Raw genomic sequence first — 17,752 nt, 5'->3', positions numbered from 1 at the left:
GAGAGAAAATAACAGATCCATGAGGCCCAGTAGACCCCAAACAGGTTGAGCCTAAATAGGGCTACACTGAAACACATTAAAAATATCAAAAGTCAAAGACAAATAATTTTGAAAGCAACAAGAGACAAGAGAGAAGTTACATACAAGGGAAACCCCATAAGACTATCAGCAGATTTCTCAAAAGAAACTTCAGGCCAGGAGAGATGGGATGATACATTCAAAATATTGAAAGTAAAAAACTGTCAACCAAGAAGTCTGTATCAGGCAAAACTGTCCTTCAGAAATGAAGGAGGGATAAAGATTTTCCTGAACAAGCAGAAGCTGAGGGAGCTCATCACCAGGAGACCTGCTTTACAAGAAATCCTAAAGGGAGTTGAGTGGAAGTAAAAGGATGCTAATTAACATTATACAATATAAGAAGGTACCATAAAATTCAATGATAATGGTAAATATACATTCAAAATTAGATTCTGTAATATGGTAATGGTGGTGCATAATTCACTTACAACTCTAAAAGTTAAAAAACAAACAGTAAAAGGAATCATAACTATAAAAATCTGTTATTGGATACACAATATGAAAAATATGTAAACTGTAATATCAGTAACATAAAATGTGAGGGGAAGAGAAGTATGAAGCTTAGGACAGCTATCTAAGTTAAGTTGTTGTCATTTTAAAATAGGGTGTGTTATAATTTTAAGGTATTTTATGTAAGACTCATGTACCCACATGGGGAAAATCTGTAGTAATTACACAAAAAGAACATGATAGAGAAGTCAAAGCATACTGGTACCCAAAGACATCAAAACACAGAAAGACAGGATAAGGAACAAGGAACAATGGGTCTACAAAACAGCCAGAAAACAATGAACAAAATGGCAACAGCAAGTCCATACCTGTCAATAATTGCTTTAAACAAAAATAGATTAAATTCTCCAATAAAAATAAAAAGAATGACGGAATGGATAAAAACACAAGATCCAACAACATGCTGCTGCCTACAAGAGACTTGCTTTAGCCTTTAAGCCAATTAACTGAGAGTGAAGTGACAGAAAAAGACATCTCAAGCAAAACTAACCAAAAAGAAGCAGGGAGAGGTAGCTATACTTACATATATCAGACAAAATAGATTGTAAACTAAAAATGATAAAAAGAGACAAAGAAGGTCATTATATAATGATAAAGGGGTCAAACCATCAAGAAGATATAACAACAAACTGAAAAAGACAACCTATAGAATGGGAAAAAATATTTGCAAATCATGTATCTGATAAGGGATTAATATCCAAAATACATAAAGAACTCCGACAACTCAACAGAAAAAAATAAACCAAATAATCCAATTTTAAAATGGGCAAAGGACCTCAACAGACATTTTCCAAAGAAGACATACAGATGGCCAACAGATACATGAAAAGTCCCTTGAAAAGTTCAACATCACTAATCATCAGGGAAATGCATATCAAAACCACAATGAGATATCACCTCATGCCTGTTAGAATGGCTATTATCAAACTACCATCTGATCCAGCAACCTCACTTCTGGGAACATATCCAAAGGAGACAAAACCACTTATGTTGAAGAGATATCTATACCCCTATATGTTCATAGCAGCATTACTCACAATAGCCAAGATATGGAAATAACCTAAATGTCCACTGATGGATGAAGTTGTGGTATATGAGTCTGTACGTATTTGTGTGTGTATATATATGTATGTGTCAATACACACACACATATACATACATACATATGATGTATGATGGAATATTATTCAGCCATAAAAAAGGAAGGAAACCCTGCTATTGTGACAACATGGATGGACCTTGAAGGCACTGTGCTAAGTGAATTAAGTCAAACAGAGAAAGACAAATACTGTATGATCTCATATGTAGAATCTTATTAAAAGAACAAAATTTAACTCATAGAAAAGAGGTGGGGGTTGAGGGAGAGGGAACTGGACAAAGGTGGTCAAACAGTTCAGATTTCCAGTTATAAGATAAGTAAGTACTAGGACTGTAAAAGTACAACACGATTACTGTCGTGAAGTCTGCTGTACATGATATACAGGAAAGTGGTTAAAGAGAGTAAATTCTAAGAGTTCTCATCACAAGGAAAACACTCTTTTTGTCATTCTCTTTTTTTAGTATCTGTATGAGATGATGGATGTTAACTACACTTATTGTGGTAATCATTTCACAATATATGTAAGTCAAATTATTATGCTATCCACCTTAAACTTATACTGTGCTGTATGTCAAGTATATCTTAATAAAACTGGAAAAAAAGCAGAGTTATAAACATTATTAAATTTTATTAACAAAAACTTTGTACATTTTAATACATGTGGAATTTTACATCTAAGTAAAATAACAACACGTTCAAAATTTACCATTTATACAAATTGTTACAGAATAACAACCAGTGGGTTAAATAAGTAAAATAAACCACACCGATTTTTTTAAATTATCTACAAAAGATTTGACTTTCTTTAAAATTCCCCTGAACATATAAAAATAAATTAATTTTACTTTTCAATTAAATCTACCAATTAGAAATATTACAAATCAAAATATCAATGTTATCTTATGAATTTTTCACAATACAAAACAGATTCACAAAACCTTATTTACAGAAATGAGGTAAGAACTGTGCAATGTTTATTAACCAAGAGACATATTGCAGAATTAACATGTTCTTCCAGCTAAGTACACAGTGGAGGTCTAATTACAGCTGGGTCTTTTCCACTAATAATTCACACATTTAAGAATAGTTCAATGATTACATCCCCAATTGTTTAATTTATACTCTGCTATACTGTCATACCAGGAATGGGGATACCCAACATGGAAGGGCTGTAATACAGATTTCACCTGTTTCAGGAACTGCAGTGGTGGGTTTTTTGTCTTGTTTTGTTTGTTTCAAATCATTGTCAATAATGGGAAGTTGTCTAACTTAAGAAAAAAAGAAAATTCTTACCAAATCCACTCATTTTTCTTGTGACTCATTAGTGGATAAATACCCAGGTAATAGTTTTGCCTGAGCTAGCTACAGTGGCATAGAAAGTTCTTAATAAAGGCAGAACCATGGGGAAGGCTGCTGGTGCAACGCCGACTGTCCCTACTACTCCCAAGGACTGAAAGCGCAGGCTCAGCTGTCCAGAGCCACTTCAGCACAAGGCAGGTCCTAACAGGCACTTGATTCAGGCCAAACCCTACCAGCAGTTTCAGAGTGGCCCCTCTTTCACTTTGAATTGAGCTGGTTCCCTCAGCAGCCTTAGAAATCACTGAACTCAAGCTTTCTTTAAAATATGAGTAGGTCTTAACACTAAAGAAAAAGCATTTAGCAAAAGAAAATTACCTTTAGCAGAAGCAGACATTTACCATTCTAACTTGATTACCAAAATTGGCCAAATCCCATTAGAAAGGAAATTTTCGTAATAAAGATTGCCAACTCCAAGTGGATGACCTATTTATTTGTAATATTTAACCAATAAAACTCCAATAGAAGAAATTAGACAGTTCCTTGAAATTTGTTTTGACTCACAGAGCAAGCATACTGTAACCCAAACAAAAGATCGTATTTCACGTTCCAACTTTTACATTAAAATCAAATGGTTTAAAAATGGAACAAGTCTTTAGTTTTGCTATTCATCTCGCCAATTCATAACAAAATTAGTTGTACACCAACTATATTAAATTCCTCTTAGGCTGATAAATTCATTGCATGTAAATTACTTCAATGACAAAAGTTAGCTATTAAATTTTCTTTCAAAATTCAAAAAATGTGGGTGAGGGGTGGGGGATATGGGAATTCCATTTCAGTGCAACAAAGCAACAAGAAAATCAATCAAAGCCTTACAAGAATGCTCTTGGGGCAATTAATCCTTTGTCGTGCAGCTGGTTTCTTGTTGCATTTCTTCATAGGTGTAGTAAGGGGACTGCAACAGCAGCCAGATGAAGTGCTAGAATAGCAGGATAGTCCATTTCTAGATGTTTCTCAAGTGTCAACTTTTTTCTTGAGCAACAGGCCCAGTTTTATCACTAAGTCTCTGCAGTTAAAACAAACAAAATAAGATGCATTAGTTAAATGAATTTTTGGCCCCCACTTAAGATAATATCCTCTTACTTGAAATTTTAACTGAGATAAAAGGTCATATATACGGTTATTCCTTTTTTTCTAAAAGTCAGCATGGCTACTTTTCAGCATAACATAAAGACATGAATTTACTGCTAAACATTCAGTTGCTTTATACTAAATTCAGCAGTATACAAAGACAGAAGTGCCCCTCTGAGGGAGGATTCATAAGGAATGAATGTAGAAACCATCCCCCCAGACTGACTTTTCCACAGAAGCAGTAACACAGTAGTGTGGAAAATCAACTAACAAAGTCTTGGGTTCTGATCCCACATGTGCTATGTGTCCTTTGAGCTTTAACCTCTTTGAATCTCCCTATTTAAAAAATGGGGTTACAGCCTATTAATATTTTAAAGATTGGAACCACGTATACTATTGTATCTAACAAAGATGCCTGCCACATAGCAGGATACTCATAAATATTATTTCCCAGCCTTGCTTTTCTACATTAATTAATATTGTTTATTTTATAGTGTTTATTTACTATTGTGATTTTCCATTAAAAATACATTTCATACTGTATAATTTTTTTAACACAAGAAAAAACTTAGGAAAAAACGGTTAAAAAAAATTCTAAATTAATACAGAATCAATGAAATTTTCCATGTCTGCAAAACTAGGTTTGTGATAATGACAGTATTCACAGTCAGGAAGTCAGAGGAACAGTGGGGCAAACAAAAAGCATTGAAGAGTTAATGAAAACCAATAATTCTATATTTTGAGCCAATTCTTGTTACTAAATACAAACTAAAGTTTCTGAAAACTAAAAGCACAGTAAAGAGCAAACTTTCAAAGTAATGGGAAAGAGCAAACATTGTGACTTTTAACACCATTTTTTGCCAAGTCTCCCACCTCATTCTTTCCCTTCTTCCTTTTCCTGATGTCCAGTCTCCATTCTATATCCCAATATCCTTCCTCTAACAGGGTTCTGCCCTGAACTGGAATTTAGGGGAAACATTTATACTCCAGTAAAGTAGACCTGATTGAAGGGGAGAATTAATAGAAAGAAACAGCCTTAAAATGTGTGCTACTATATGTATAGTATACTGTTCCTGCACCCATTTTTATTTATCTTAACTTGTACATTGAAAGGGTAAGATGCTATCACTTACATGAGATTAATAAAGAATTTAAATTTCATTACAAATGTGATGATTTACTTTCTATCAGGTAGAATAACTGGATTGCCCTAAAGTTTATATATTAATTTTATTATAAATATAATTCAATTTTAGCATGTCTGAGCAAAATAATAAAAATATTCCTAAATTATCTAGACTATTTCTATAATTAAACAAATTAGTTAAACAAAGATTCTCAAAACACCAACTACTAGCTTCTGATTGGACTGTCCAATACCACTTACCATACCATACTAAAACACATTTTCATTTTGAAATTATAAAACAGTCTTCCAACCTTACATGCAAATTCAAACTGATATACTTAGAGGATATATAAATTGGCTTAGGTCCTTTGTGTTTACAATATCCAGGTGCTGAAACAACTGGTTTTAAGAAGAAATTATCAGGGGGATAATATATTTTAAGGGGGGTGGGGAGGAAGAGAGGGGCTGGACAGTCATCTCTGATTAATCAATAAAATTCGTTTTGGTATTTCACTAGCTGTAACAAAGCACAGACACTTACTGTTACCTTCTGACTTGCATTATCGCCATGGATGGTGAGGAACGGGTTGGTGGTGGCTGGATGAAGCGGAGGCGCCTGCGTGCCTGCGAGCAGGTTGTTGATGGGCATCTGCGTGGGTGCCGGGATCTGCAGCTGCTGGAGATCAGGCTGGTGGTGCTGCTGCACCAGCTGATACAGAAGGGCCTGGTGCTGCTCCTTAGGTAAGAACATGCAGGAGAGGGTGAGTCCCAGTGCAGACCCGGCCGTCAGGACAGCCTGCTTTCTCTCTTCTTTGCTCTGATGTTAGGTATTTAAATGACAGCAAAGTCATACTACTAAGAAAGACAACAAGAGTCTCACCTGGAAGAACACACTGCACTAGATAATAACCATCTACTGTAAAATGTCAATATCATCAGGGAATGGCCTTATTTTCAAAATGGGGCAAACAAACGTAGGAGACCCCTATTCATATGCGGTTGCCCATGATAATCAAGGAGAATGGCAACTTAGAGCAGCCATGTGACCTGCATTTGGCTTTAAAATGCACTGCATGGTGAAATCCCTCCCATAATTCTGGGTACTTAAAATAACTTTTAAAGTTCTCATTCATGCCAACAGAAAGAGTGCTTTCTTGATGCGGTTATGAGACCATGCCTTCCAGTGAGCACCCCTGAGCGCGTACTATGATGTGCCAGGCACTGTTCTGGGGTGAAGAAATGTTAGGAAATGAGTACTGCCCAGGGTCGGGGGGAACAGGAGTGTAAGAGAGAGGACAGCAGGGGCGGGGGTCAGGGTGGTTCTCACTTGGACACAGACACGAGGAGATGAGGGAATTCTCTATGTGGATATGGGGGGGCAGGGGTGGGTGGGTTCCAGGCAGAGAGAGTGCTAGCCAGTGCCGAGGGGCCCTGTGGCACACCCAGCATGACCCAGGATGAGCAAGGAGACCGGGCCGGAGTGCAGTGAGCAGGAAGGAGGCCAGAGAAGGATGAGGGCCTGGAGTGTTGGCCGAGAGAGCTCTGGTTTTTTCTCAAAGTAATGCGGGAAGGCAAAGGAAGGTTTTGAACAGAGGAGCGACACAACCTGACCCAGGATTCTTGATGGATTCAATGTGAGGTGTCAGAAAAAGAGAGGGGTGAAGGAATAACTGCTTGAGCAGCTGGAAGGATGGAGGTGCATCAGCTGAGGTGGGGCAGCCATGTGGAAGGTCAGCAGTTCTGTTTGGACACATTAATTATGCCTGCACCATCTATTAAGAGAGCCAAGTGGTGGCAACTAAGTAAGCAGTGGATATGGGAGCTTGAAATTCCAGAGAGCGGCCCGGGCTGGAGACGTTGGTATCAGCACAGACAGTATTTAAAGCTTTGCGGCTGGAGGAGATCCTGAATTCTAGGATGCTCTGAAATGAGTGGGGCTGAGGAGAAGAGGAGGACCCAGAAAAGGAAGCTAAAAAGGAAGAACCAGTTAGGTAGGAAGAAAACCAAGATAATGTGGTATCTTGGGAGCTAAGGGAAGAAAATGTTTCCAGTGGGCAGAAGCCGTTACCAGGTCAGGGAAGAGGCCAGGCAGAAATGGACAGGGCTGAGCATGGGGCAGCAGCTGGTGGGGAGGAGGGTCAGGAGGAGGTCGAGCAAGAGTTTTCCTTAAGGTGGGAGGAGGGAGGTGCCTCACAGCACCACTCCTGACTATGTGAAGTTTGATGCTTGTAAATAAACAAACCTCATGCCACAACCTTGGCTGCAAAGGAAACATCAAGTCTAATCCACTCAGTCTTCCTGGTCTCTGGGTAATAATTTGTGCTAAAAATTCCTTGATCAACCACGTTCCAGAAACGAGACACCTGTATGTGCTGTTCTTAGAGTAAAATCTTGATTAACAGGAAGAACCCCAAATACACTGAATTCCAGAACTTCATATTAAGATGAGGCAAGAGATAAGAAAACAAGATTACATTTTAGTGTAAGCGTTTAAGAATTTATATAGACTCTATCCTTATACCACTGTTAAGAACAGTGACAGTGACAATGATCCAGAATTGTAAAACAGACATTTTCAATACATTTTTGACTAAAGCAAGAAAGTAGGTAGATGTATTTTAGAAAGAAATTACAAACAAAGGCTGAAACCCCAAAGTTAATTAAATGGGTGTTCTCCTAGCAGTGAGGTGTGCTAGACACACCCTCCCACATCTGCCTCAGTTCTCTCCCCACCTCCAAGGTATGTTCCACACCTTCCTTCTCTCCTCTAACTACAATATCCCTATCCCCCTCAGCTGATGACTTTACTTATAATTCCCATTTAAAAACTACAAACATTAGAAGTGGGTTTCCTCAACCTCCTGTCATAAAACCCACCGACAGCCTCTCTGCCTCCCTCTTATCACAGGGGAAGCTGCTCTCTGCTGAAGAGCTCTGCTGCCCTGGCGTTATCCCTCCTCTCTCTGCACCAGAAAATTCCCCATCAACATACACATACGCTGTCATTTTCAAAATGATTAGAAACTACCCCCCTTAGACCACGTCTTTCTAATGCTAGCTGCCGATTCATTTCTCTGCTCTTTATGGTAAAATATCTTGAGTTGCCTGTACCCCATCTTCGCTTCCTCTCCTATTTTCTTCCCAACCACTCAGTGAAGCTTTTCACTTCTCAGCAAAACCACGTTCTCAAAAAGCTCCAGACACCCAAATCCAATGGGCAGTTCTTACTTGTCTCACCAGAAGCATTCTACGCAGCTGAGTCCTCCCTTTCTTGAAATGTTTCTTCACACGGAACTAGGCCACCACTCTCTGTGCTAACTCACTGGCCACTTTTTCCCTAGACCCTTGACTAGATTACTCTTCTCCTCCAGGGTGCCCAGGGCTCAGTCCTGAGACATTAGATTTCATTCCCTACTGACTTCAGAGAATCCCGCGAATCTAAACGTCACTGTATGTCATGTCACTATTGTGTTCAAAGCCCTGCAATTACAGGACTTCCTTGGCAGTCCAGTGGTTAAGACTTCGAGCTTCCACTGCGGGGGGCGCGGGTTCGATCCCTGGTCAGGGAACTAAGATCCTGCATGCCATGCTACGCGGCCAAAATAACAAACAAACAAAAGCCCTACAATTAATTCTTTAAAATTCTGAAAGGAAAAATGAGGATATACGAAAAAAGAGTTTTTTAACTGGGATAATTATTAAAGCTAGGCAATCAGTATACCATACTCTCTACTTCTTATACACCTGAATGTTTATTTCCACAAAGAAAGGTTTTTTTAAAAAAAAATCACCAATGGCTTTCCATCACACTTAAGGTAAATCTAAATTCCATGCCATGGAGAGCCAAACAAGGCAGCCCACAACCTTGCAGCCCACGCTCACCCGTCTGACTGCTCTCCTCCACACCAGCCCAGTCACACAGCACACAGGCCCTGGTCCCTCCACCTTGACTGCATGTTCTCTTCCACACACCCCCATGTCAGAAAGTCATGCTCCTTCAACTTTTATTCAGGTGTGTGCTCAAAAGTCACCTACTCAGAGGCTGGACCATCCTATCTAAGATAGCTCTCATCCGACTGTTATCTACCACCTTATCCTGCTGCATTTTCCTTCCCAGTACTCATCACTACCAAAAGGTGTGTATGTATTTATCGTCCATCGCTCCTATCAGAATGAAGCTCCATGAAAATACAGAGTCCACCAGAGCTGCATAGACCACGTTCTAGTATTTGTCGATGAATCAATATAATGTAACTGCAGGTATCACAGACTACAGCACAGTGTCATTTCACAAAGTGGGCAATCTATACCTATGCTGAATAGTTATTATAGCTTGGATCACTTGCTCCTAATAAAGATCAAGTATTATCAAAAGGAAGAACTTACTGGTGTGAGCTGTTGAGAATTTAACAACTGCTGGAATTGCTGTTGATGAAGAAATATTTGTCTTTGCTGGTCAGAAAGTAATCCGAGTCCTGAGGCACTGAAAAACGATGAAAATTCTTACTTTCTACCGTACACCTTTTAATGTTTTTTTTTTAATGTAAAATGAACAATTGTTTCAATTTGATGTTTAATAACTTAACAACTTTCTAACCATAACACTTTTTGAAAACAATGATGCACAAATTTCTTTTATCTCTCTTTCTCTCTCTCTCTGCACATATACAGGTAAACAAGAATTCACATTGTCAGTAAATGTTTTGTTTCCCTTTATACTGTAAACCAAGCAGGCACTCAGTTGTTTTATGGAATAAAAATTTACATGTGTTTATAACATGAACATGTAATACTTTATTTTTAATCATTCAAGGATAATTTAACCCACACTAAGTGACACATATTTAAAACAAAGAAAGAATCCAAACATACTACTAATTGATTTGACCTAAACTTTTTTTACATTCCCAATGGTCGGTAAAATTAAGCACCAATGAAAAGAGAGCCAGAAGAAACAGTTTACTACTATCCATTGCAAATCCATTTAAAATGACTTATTCCTCAAAAGTATGTGCAATAACAACATGGCTTTGCCATTCAAATGAAATTCCACTACAGTGAAACAGTGAGTCTCACTCCCTGGAAATTCAAGATAAATATTTGACCTTCATATTATATCAAAATCTTTGACAACAAAGCTAACAAAATTACACAGCTGAATTTTAAGAAACCAACATTCCTATGTGATCTTCATTATAATATTACTTTTCTTCAGGATTTATGACACATGAAAGCAATATACACGGGGATAAGAAAAATTAGCATTTAAAACACACATCACAGATCAAAACTGAAATTTTCAGTATAGAATATACCTAATGCTTTGTTACGAAAGGTGATTTAATTTTGTTTTAACCTGAATAACTTAAGTGTCAAAAATAAATGGCTCTTGGTATAATATATTAAGTTTGGTGGGTTTTAATTTCTTAGAGTACATCTAACAAGGAGCACATTTAAAAATCCCAATCTAAAGTATGGACAGCACTGGTACCACGTTGCACTAAAAAACCCAAAAGGTATTTAAGTAAGTTTCTTACCTGTTAGTCAGTGTAGTTGGCATTGGATGTGCTGCATTAGGTGGTACAGTTGTGTGGGTGAGGGGGGTAGGGTTCTGGGATATTGTGACAGGGGTCTGAATAACCCCATTTAAAGCTCCTACAATGCCATTAATTGCCAGTTGGTTACCTGGCAAAGCTCCAATTATTCCACCCACTCCAGGCACGGCAGGAATGGTGGATGTTACAGTCTGCATTCCACTAGCCAGTGCCCCCACTGTCACACCATTGACCTGCTGAACTCCACTAAGGCCTGAGCCCTGCTGAGCTGGACTCTGCCCAGCAGGAGGTGGAGTAGAAAGAGCCGATGAGCTGCTGGTGCTTTGTCCACTGGAGGTTAAGTCCTAACGTAAGAAAGAATAGAAACTAAGTTGTAAGCAACACAGCAAAACTGTTTAAAATAATTTTAAACCATCTAATGTGATATACTACTGTTCATAAGTGAAACACACAAATGAAACTAACCACACCCAAATTACCTGATTTAATACAGGAAGAGAATTATCAGGTAGAAAGCTGTTTCCTAGATGAGGGCTCTTACTGCTGTTCAAGGAATCAGTAGTAGGAGCTAGATTAAAAAAGACGAAGAAAAAGAAACCTATTTACCTGTTAAATTACATTATGTGTAAGATTAAAGGCTTGTCTAAAAAAGCTTACCCTGAAGCCCGCATTAAAAACATTTAAATATTAAGCCTTGTTATTCTTAAGACCAATTTGAATGAAAAAAATCTTTATCTATACTGAATATCATGGCTTTAAATCAATAAAGAGATCATTACATATTTAAATTTTACCATTAAATTCTGTACTAAAGAAGTTAGAGCAAATTCAAATTGAACACTGAACAGGATTCTTTTTTTTTGAATTTTTGAATTTTATTTTTTTATACAGCAGTTTCTTATTAGTTATCTATTTTATACATATTAGTGTATATACGTCAATCCCAATCTCCCAATTCATCCCCCCACCACCACTTTCCCCCTTGGTGTCCATACGTTTGTTCTCTACATGAACAGGATTCTTTATGCTCATAGAAAATAATTTATCATTCCTTTTCTACATCTGCATATAACTGATGACCAGTTATTATTCAGTTATTATGAAAAAGATAATGGAAGTCCATCCTACTTTCTTTAGATCCACAATAAATTCATACTTACCATTCTGTGCTGAAAATGCATGCATTTGATGAGATGGGCTGGGATTTGTTGTTATTGTTGGAAAAGGCACTGAGAGCTGTGCATTCAATAATTGAAGGCGTTCCTTTTTGGCAGTCAAGTTTTTAATCTGTTCCTCTAATCTTCGATTTTCTACTTGAAGTTGGTGTAATGACTTCAGCATTCCTAAAACTAGCAGACATTTGAATGGTTTTTAATAAAGAATTTCATACACAGGACTAGGTATTTTATGGACTTAAGTGTCAATAACTTTAGAAATAAATTAAAATAGAAAAGTAGAAATTCTATAAAGCATTTCTAAGTGACTAGGTTCTATTCCTAAATTTATATGTAGATATAAATATACCATAATATATTTGTACCTATGTAAGCATAAAGAGATACTGTTCCTAGATATACCATGTGGAAACTTTGTCGCCACATAACAAAAAAACCCAACCTAGTTCAGGTAATTTCCATTCTCAAAGAAAAATCATGAGAACACTTTATTTTCATCAAAATGAAAACCTAATTAAAAATTCAAGGTGCTCGCCATGATTTTTCATTAAAATCATATTTCAAAGGGCAAAGAATCACACCAATATCCTTTGCCACAAATAAAGAGCACAAGTATTTGTTTGTTGCTTGGTTGAGTTAAGCAAGCCACCTGACACAGGACTAGGAAGCCCAGCCGCTAGGCCTGTGGATCCACACTCCCCCAGCAGAGAGCAGTGTGTGTGCACCGCAGTCCCTCTCCCGGCTCCATGGGAAGGCACGTCATCTGCATACAGGCTCAGCTTCTGTCCTGCCTTACCACCTCAAATACCGTTTCCGTTCCTGCCACAGCTCTCAGACCTCTCGACACAGCAGAGAGAGAGGTCTGTGTGATGCTGCAGTGAATGACACTTTAAAAGTTCTATGTATTAAAAAGTTGTGTTTGTTTAACATGCCCTCAGGGCCTTGAAAACACACAATTCTACTGGTACAGACACATACGGTCATTTCCCAAGGATTTAACTTTTATCCCTCCTCTTCAAGATCCCACAAATAAACCCTTAGTATACCCAAATGAGATGCAGTAAGACTAAGCTAAACCTGTCCTCCAGCTATCATGTTCAAAGGATTATCCCGGCATGAATTTCCTCACAATTATCATTTTTTGTCAGAGCACCATTCATAAAAATACCAATTTGTGGCACCTGTGTAACAATAAGCAAAATATTTTGTTTTGTTTTAAAAAATTAAAGCAGCAAAAGCTTATACCTCCCACCCCCAAAATGATTAAAAACCAAACCAAAACACCTATTATTTCCTTCCCCCAGATATATATATATCCTTAACATTAGGCCACTTCTCTAGTTAACAGTATCTGCAGTAACAGTTTTTGTGTTTGGCATTTTTCACCCATGGCTCTCCTTAATACTTAAAACTGTAAAGATACTAAATATGTATATGTAATATATATTACATAATTTAGCAAGTAAATGATATAGATAATATATATAAGTTATATATATAATTTAGTAATTATTCTCCTTTCTCACCCAAATTGTAAAATCAAGAGAGTTGGCCATACTTGACTATACACATTTTTTAAAACAAATTCTCCAAAGATGAGCAAGTTTGATTCAAACAACTAAGCTAAAAGAAGCTATAACTCATATTTTAGTAAAACTTTTAAAAATTGATTAGAACAAAGTACAATGGAGAAACAATGTACCAATATTTTAATAATTATAAAAAGTAACAAAAACCAGTGAATTCCATGAGCCAGGCAACGTTCTTTATATATTCTATGTCATTTAACCCTCAAAACAATACTATGATATAGGTAATTATTCCCATCCTACAAATGGAAATCTAAAAGCACAATGACATTAAGAAACTTGCCTAAGATCACACTGTTAATAACAGGTAAAAACAAAATTCAAGTCCAAGCAGTAAACCTGTAGCATTTGTTCTACTGAGCCACTACATTACACTTTCTCACCATATTATGTAAGACATATCATAATTTCAATGCTATTGTTGATGAAGTGTGACTTCAACATCTATCCACCTATCTGTTCATCCATCCATCCATCCACCTATTGATCTTTCTTTAAAGACAAGAAGAGAATACTTACTGTCACTAGGAGTGCCCTGTTCTAATAAAAACTGCTGTCCTTCACTCCACTGCCTCTCCAGCAGCTGCTCTATGCTGGCTGCTACTGGGGGCAGGTTTTCCAAACTGCTGTTGCCTGGTTGATCGTAGCGGATCTGTAAGCTACTTACAGGGGACCTGTTGGAAACATTAATCCTCAGGTTAAACAGAAGAAGGACCCTTTGAAGGAAGCACATTCACATTTCTCACCTTACGCTGAGCCTTCTCCTGTACAAGTTTTCTAACACCGGGCTGCCTATGTTAGAACAATAAAACCATAATCTACCCTAAAATTTAGTAATTACCATCCTTCCTCCCCAAATGGTAAAAATCAAGGGAATAGCTGGCCATGCTCAATAATTAAAAACCACTAGAAAATATATAAACACACCACTAATAATCTCTGAAATAGGCTGTAAAAGAACTTGATGCAACTTTATAAGACAAAAGGGAGAAAGACAGGACTAGAAAGACACTGTACAATTATAATAAAGTAGAGAGCATTTTAATTCATAACCACAAAATCTCAAGTATCAGTAAAAAGAATTTTTAAACAATTTTGAAGGAGTATTTTGTTATAAATTCAAAAATACTTAGTTTCAAGTATTTTTAGAATTAGGGAACATTATCCAGACCAAAGCAATTTTTGAGCCCTTTATACAAATTTTTTCTAAAATGTCTTACATCTGTACTTCAAATGATAACAACTTAAACCTCTTCCAAAACAAGTATCACTTATATTAAGATGAACATGTCATGTTCTCTCATCCACTTTTTGTTTTAAATAAGTAAATGTGGCCATTTCTGTTCTCCAGCCTCCATAAAAATATAATAAATTAGTAAAGGGCTTTAGAGTTTCTGAAGTGTTTCCACCCAGTTAACTTCACAACAACCTAGTGAGAAGTCAAAACCTGCCTTACTGGCTCCATTTCTATCTGAGGAAACAAGATGGGGCTTTAGTGACTTGTCCAAAGATACGCCGCTAGTAAGTGACAGAGCTGGGCTACAGCTCAGGTCTTCCAACAGCCTGAGAGTGCTCTGCCGCATCCCTGATATGCATCTCTCCAAAAATCTCTTTAAATTAGAAGTTAAACAAATGAGGCTTTTTATTCTACATGTAAACATCACATGCTACATACAGCTGCCCATCCCTTTCCAAATAGTATATTATTGCCAGGATAATTTAGGCCATTATATTTCAGGCTGATTTTTAAAGAATAATATACAGTTGGAAATATGTGCTAAAGTAATTTAGTGCCATTTTTTTGTGTTAAATACCATTTAGCTAATGAAACACGAAGAACTGCACAATGCAAAATTGCAGTAAGGAATCCTGAATAATTTCTAGGTAGCTTGCATGATATTTTAAGTTTAAAAGGAGAACACAGGGGGGCTTCCCTGGTGGCACAGTGGTTGAGAGTCCACCTGCCGATGCAGGGGACGCGGGTTCGTGCCCCGGTCCGGGAAGATCCCGCATGCTGTGAAGCGGGTGGGCCCATGAGCCACAACTACTGAGCCTGTGCGTCCGGAGCCTGTGCTCTGCAACGGGAGAGGCCACAACAGTTAGAGGCCCGCGTACCGCAAAAAAAAAAAAAAAAAAAAAAAAAAAAGGAGATCACGGGGACTTCTCTGGTGGCGCAGTGGTTAAGAATTCGCCTGCCAAATGCAGGGGATACGGGTTTGAGCCCTGGTCCGGGAAGATCCCACATACCACAGAGCAACTGAGCCCGTGCGCTGCAACTACTGAATCCCGCGCGCCTAGAGCCCGTGCTCCACAACAAGAGAAGCCGCCGCAATGAGAAGCCCATGCACTGCAAAGAAGAGAAGCCCCCGCTTACCACAACTAGAGAAAGCCCAAGCGCAGCAACAAAGACCCAATGCAGCCAAAAATAAATTTAAAAAAAGAAAAAGGAGAACACAGAGACGCTTCCTCCACTAAACATATGAGCAAAAAAAATCCATTAACTTTCTTCTTTGAAAAAAAAGAATAAAACAGTACAGAAGTAACACAGCATAAATTATAAATTGGTCAGATGATGTTATAATTGTACTTCAAACTCCTAGTTTCAAAACAATACTATTTAATTTTCTGCAGAGTTCAATTAGGAAAAACAATACTACCTTTAGTTCACTCAGGGATTAGAAAAAAGGCACTACTGATGCAGCACTAGAAAATAGCAAAATTAGAGGTTATTGGACTAATCTCTCTAACGTTAAAGATGTTCCTTAACAGACATTCCCATATATATTAGCAACATAACAACAGTGATATTTACGGTAGCCATGGCAGAAAAAATTTTATTTTTAATAGAATTTTAAAATTTCCACAGTTGAAAAAGATTCTTGAATGGGCTTCTTCCTCCTTCTGCTCCATTCTCACCCAATCTAATACTATGCTTGAGGCAGTTTACAAAATTAGAGAACAGAAAGAAAACAAACTAGAAAAAGGTATAGGAGTTGAGAGTGGAATAAAGTTAATAAAACGATAGCCTAATGTGCTATTCGCAGGAATAACCTTATATATTATATATTAATAAATGGTACCTGAACTCTTTCATATAATATCTAAGATAATTTCACAGAACAATGTAACATATTTGCTATACTTTGCTTCAGACAATTTTAAGAACTAGAGGGATTTCAGAGATGAGCCACAAGAACTTCATTTACTGAATTAGGAACTAGAGACTAAAGGGTTAAGTGCATTGCCCACAACAGAGCTAAAACTGGAACCCAAAGTTGAAAGCCTGGAGTCTGCAGCTTTAAGAGACTTTTTTTGTTTGTTTTTGTTTGTTTGTTTTGTTTTTATTTTTGGCTGTGTCGGGTCTTTGTTGCTGCGTGGGGGCTTTCTCTAGTTGTGGCGAGCGGGGTCTACTCTTCTTTGCGGTGCACGGGCTGCTCATTGCAGTGGCTTCTCTTGTTGCAGAGCATGGGCTCTAGGCGCAGGGGTTTCAGTAGTTGTGGCACACGGACTCAGTTGCTCCGCAGCATGTGGGATCTTCCCGGGCCAAGGATCAAACCCGTGTCCCCCCTGCATTGGCAGGCAGATTCTTAACCACTGCACCACCAGGGAAGCCCTAAGAGACTTTTAAGACTATTTTCTAACCAAAAAGAATTACCCAAATTAATACATTAATAGTACCAGGAGCTAAATATACAAGAGAGCTGAAATTCATTAGAAATCCAAGAAAAGGTATATCTTTTACAAAGCTTACAAATCTAACCATGTGTTTAAATTAATATTCAAGTCAATTTAGAATCATTTTTCTTGACTGTCCAGATATGCTCCTTATCTATAGAATGCTTTTATAGCCTCACAAATGTATGCTCTGCTGATATGAGTTAAAGAAGTTTCCAAATCGCAAAATGTTTCCTTTGCCGATACTTTGCAGTGCAAATAACGCTTACCTTGGTGAGAGACTCCCTCTGGGTGAGCTTCCTCTGCCACCAAGGCTGCGGCTATTGTCTCCGAGTTCTTGATCTGCAGTGTAAATATTTCACAGCTGATAAAGTGACTCTCACTAGATAACAGGTTTTAAGCTCTGGCCCTGATTTTTTCTAAAACATACATAAAACCTTTACCACTATCTTTGCAGTTCCTATGAAAGTAGAAGATCTAGTATGTTGCTAGTTTAGAATTGCTGAACTGTG

General features: G+C 37.7%; 1 protein-coding gene across 8 annotated transcripts in view; it reads right to left on the bottom strand.

Moving 5' to 3' along the window:
* Positions 1-2,349: 2,349 nt before the first annotated feature.
* Positions 2,350-17,752, bottom strand: part of MLLT10 (MLLT10 histone lysine methyltransferase DOT1L cofactor) — a 249,253-nt gene continuing 233,850 nt past the window's right edge. For 4 of the 8 annotated variants that reach the window (XM_082648927.1, XM_082648931.1, XM_082648932.1 and 1 more), the window contains 8 exons: positions 17,510-17,582; positions 14,085-14,239; positions 11,962-12,150; positions 11,281-11,369; positions 10,784-11,145; positions 9,633-9,729; positions 5,788-5,982; positions 2,351-4,052 (listed from right to left, as the gene is read on the bottom strand). In XM_082648927.1, coding sequence (XP_082505053.1) covers positions 4,008-4,052; positions 5,788-5,982; positions 9,633-9,729; positions 10,784-11,145; positions 11,281-11,369; positions 11,962-12,150; positions 14,085-14,239; positions 17,510-17,582 — 1,205 coding nt within the window. In that variant the 3' untranslated portion in view covers positions 2,351-4,007. Of the gene's footprint in view, positions 4,053-5,787; positions 5,983-9,632; positions 9,730-10,783; positions 11,146-11,280; positions 11,370-11,961; positions 12,151-14,084; positions 14,240-17,509; positions 17,583-17,752 lie in introns of all 8 variants that reach the window. The other 4 variants (XM_082648933.1, XM_082648929.1, XM_082648934.1 and 1 more) reach the window with 2 other exon arrangements.

Source organism: Grampus griseus (assembly GCF_964374135.1).
Source record: "Grampus griseus genome assembly, chromosome: 2".
Taxonomy (NCBI): Eukaryota; Metazoa; Chordata; class Mammalia; order Artiodactyla; family Delphinidae; genus Grampus; species Grampus griseus.
This window is presented reverse-complemented; position numbering and strand designations above follow the sequence as displayed.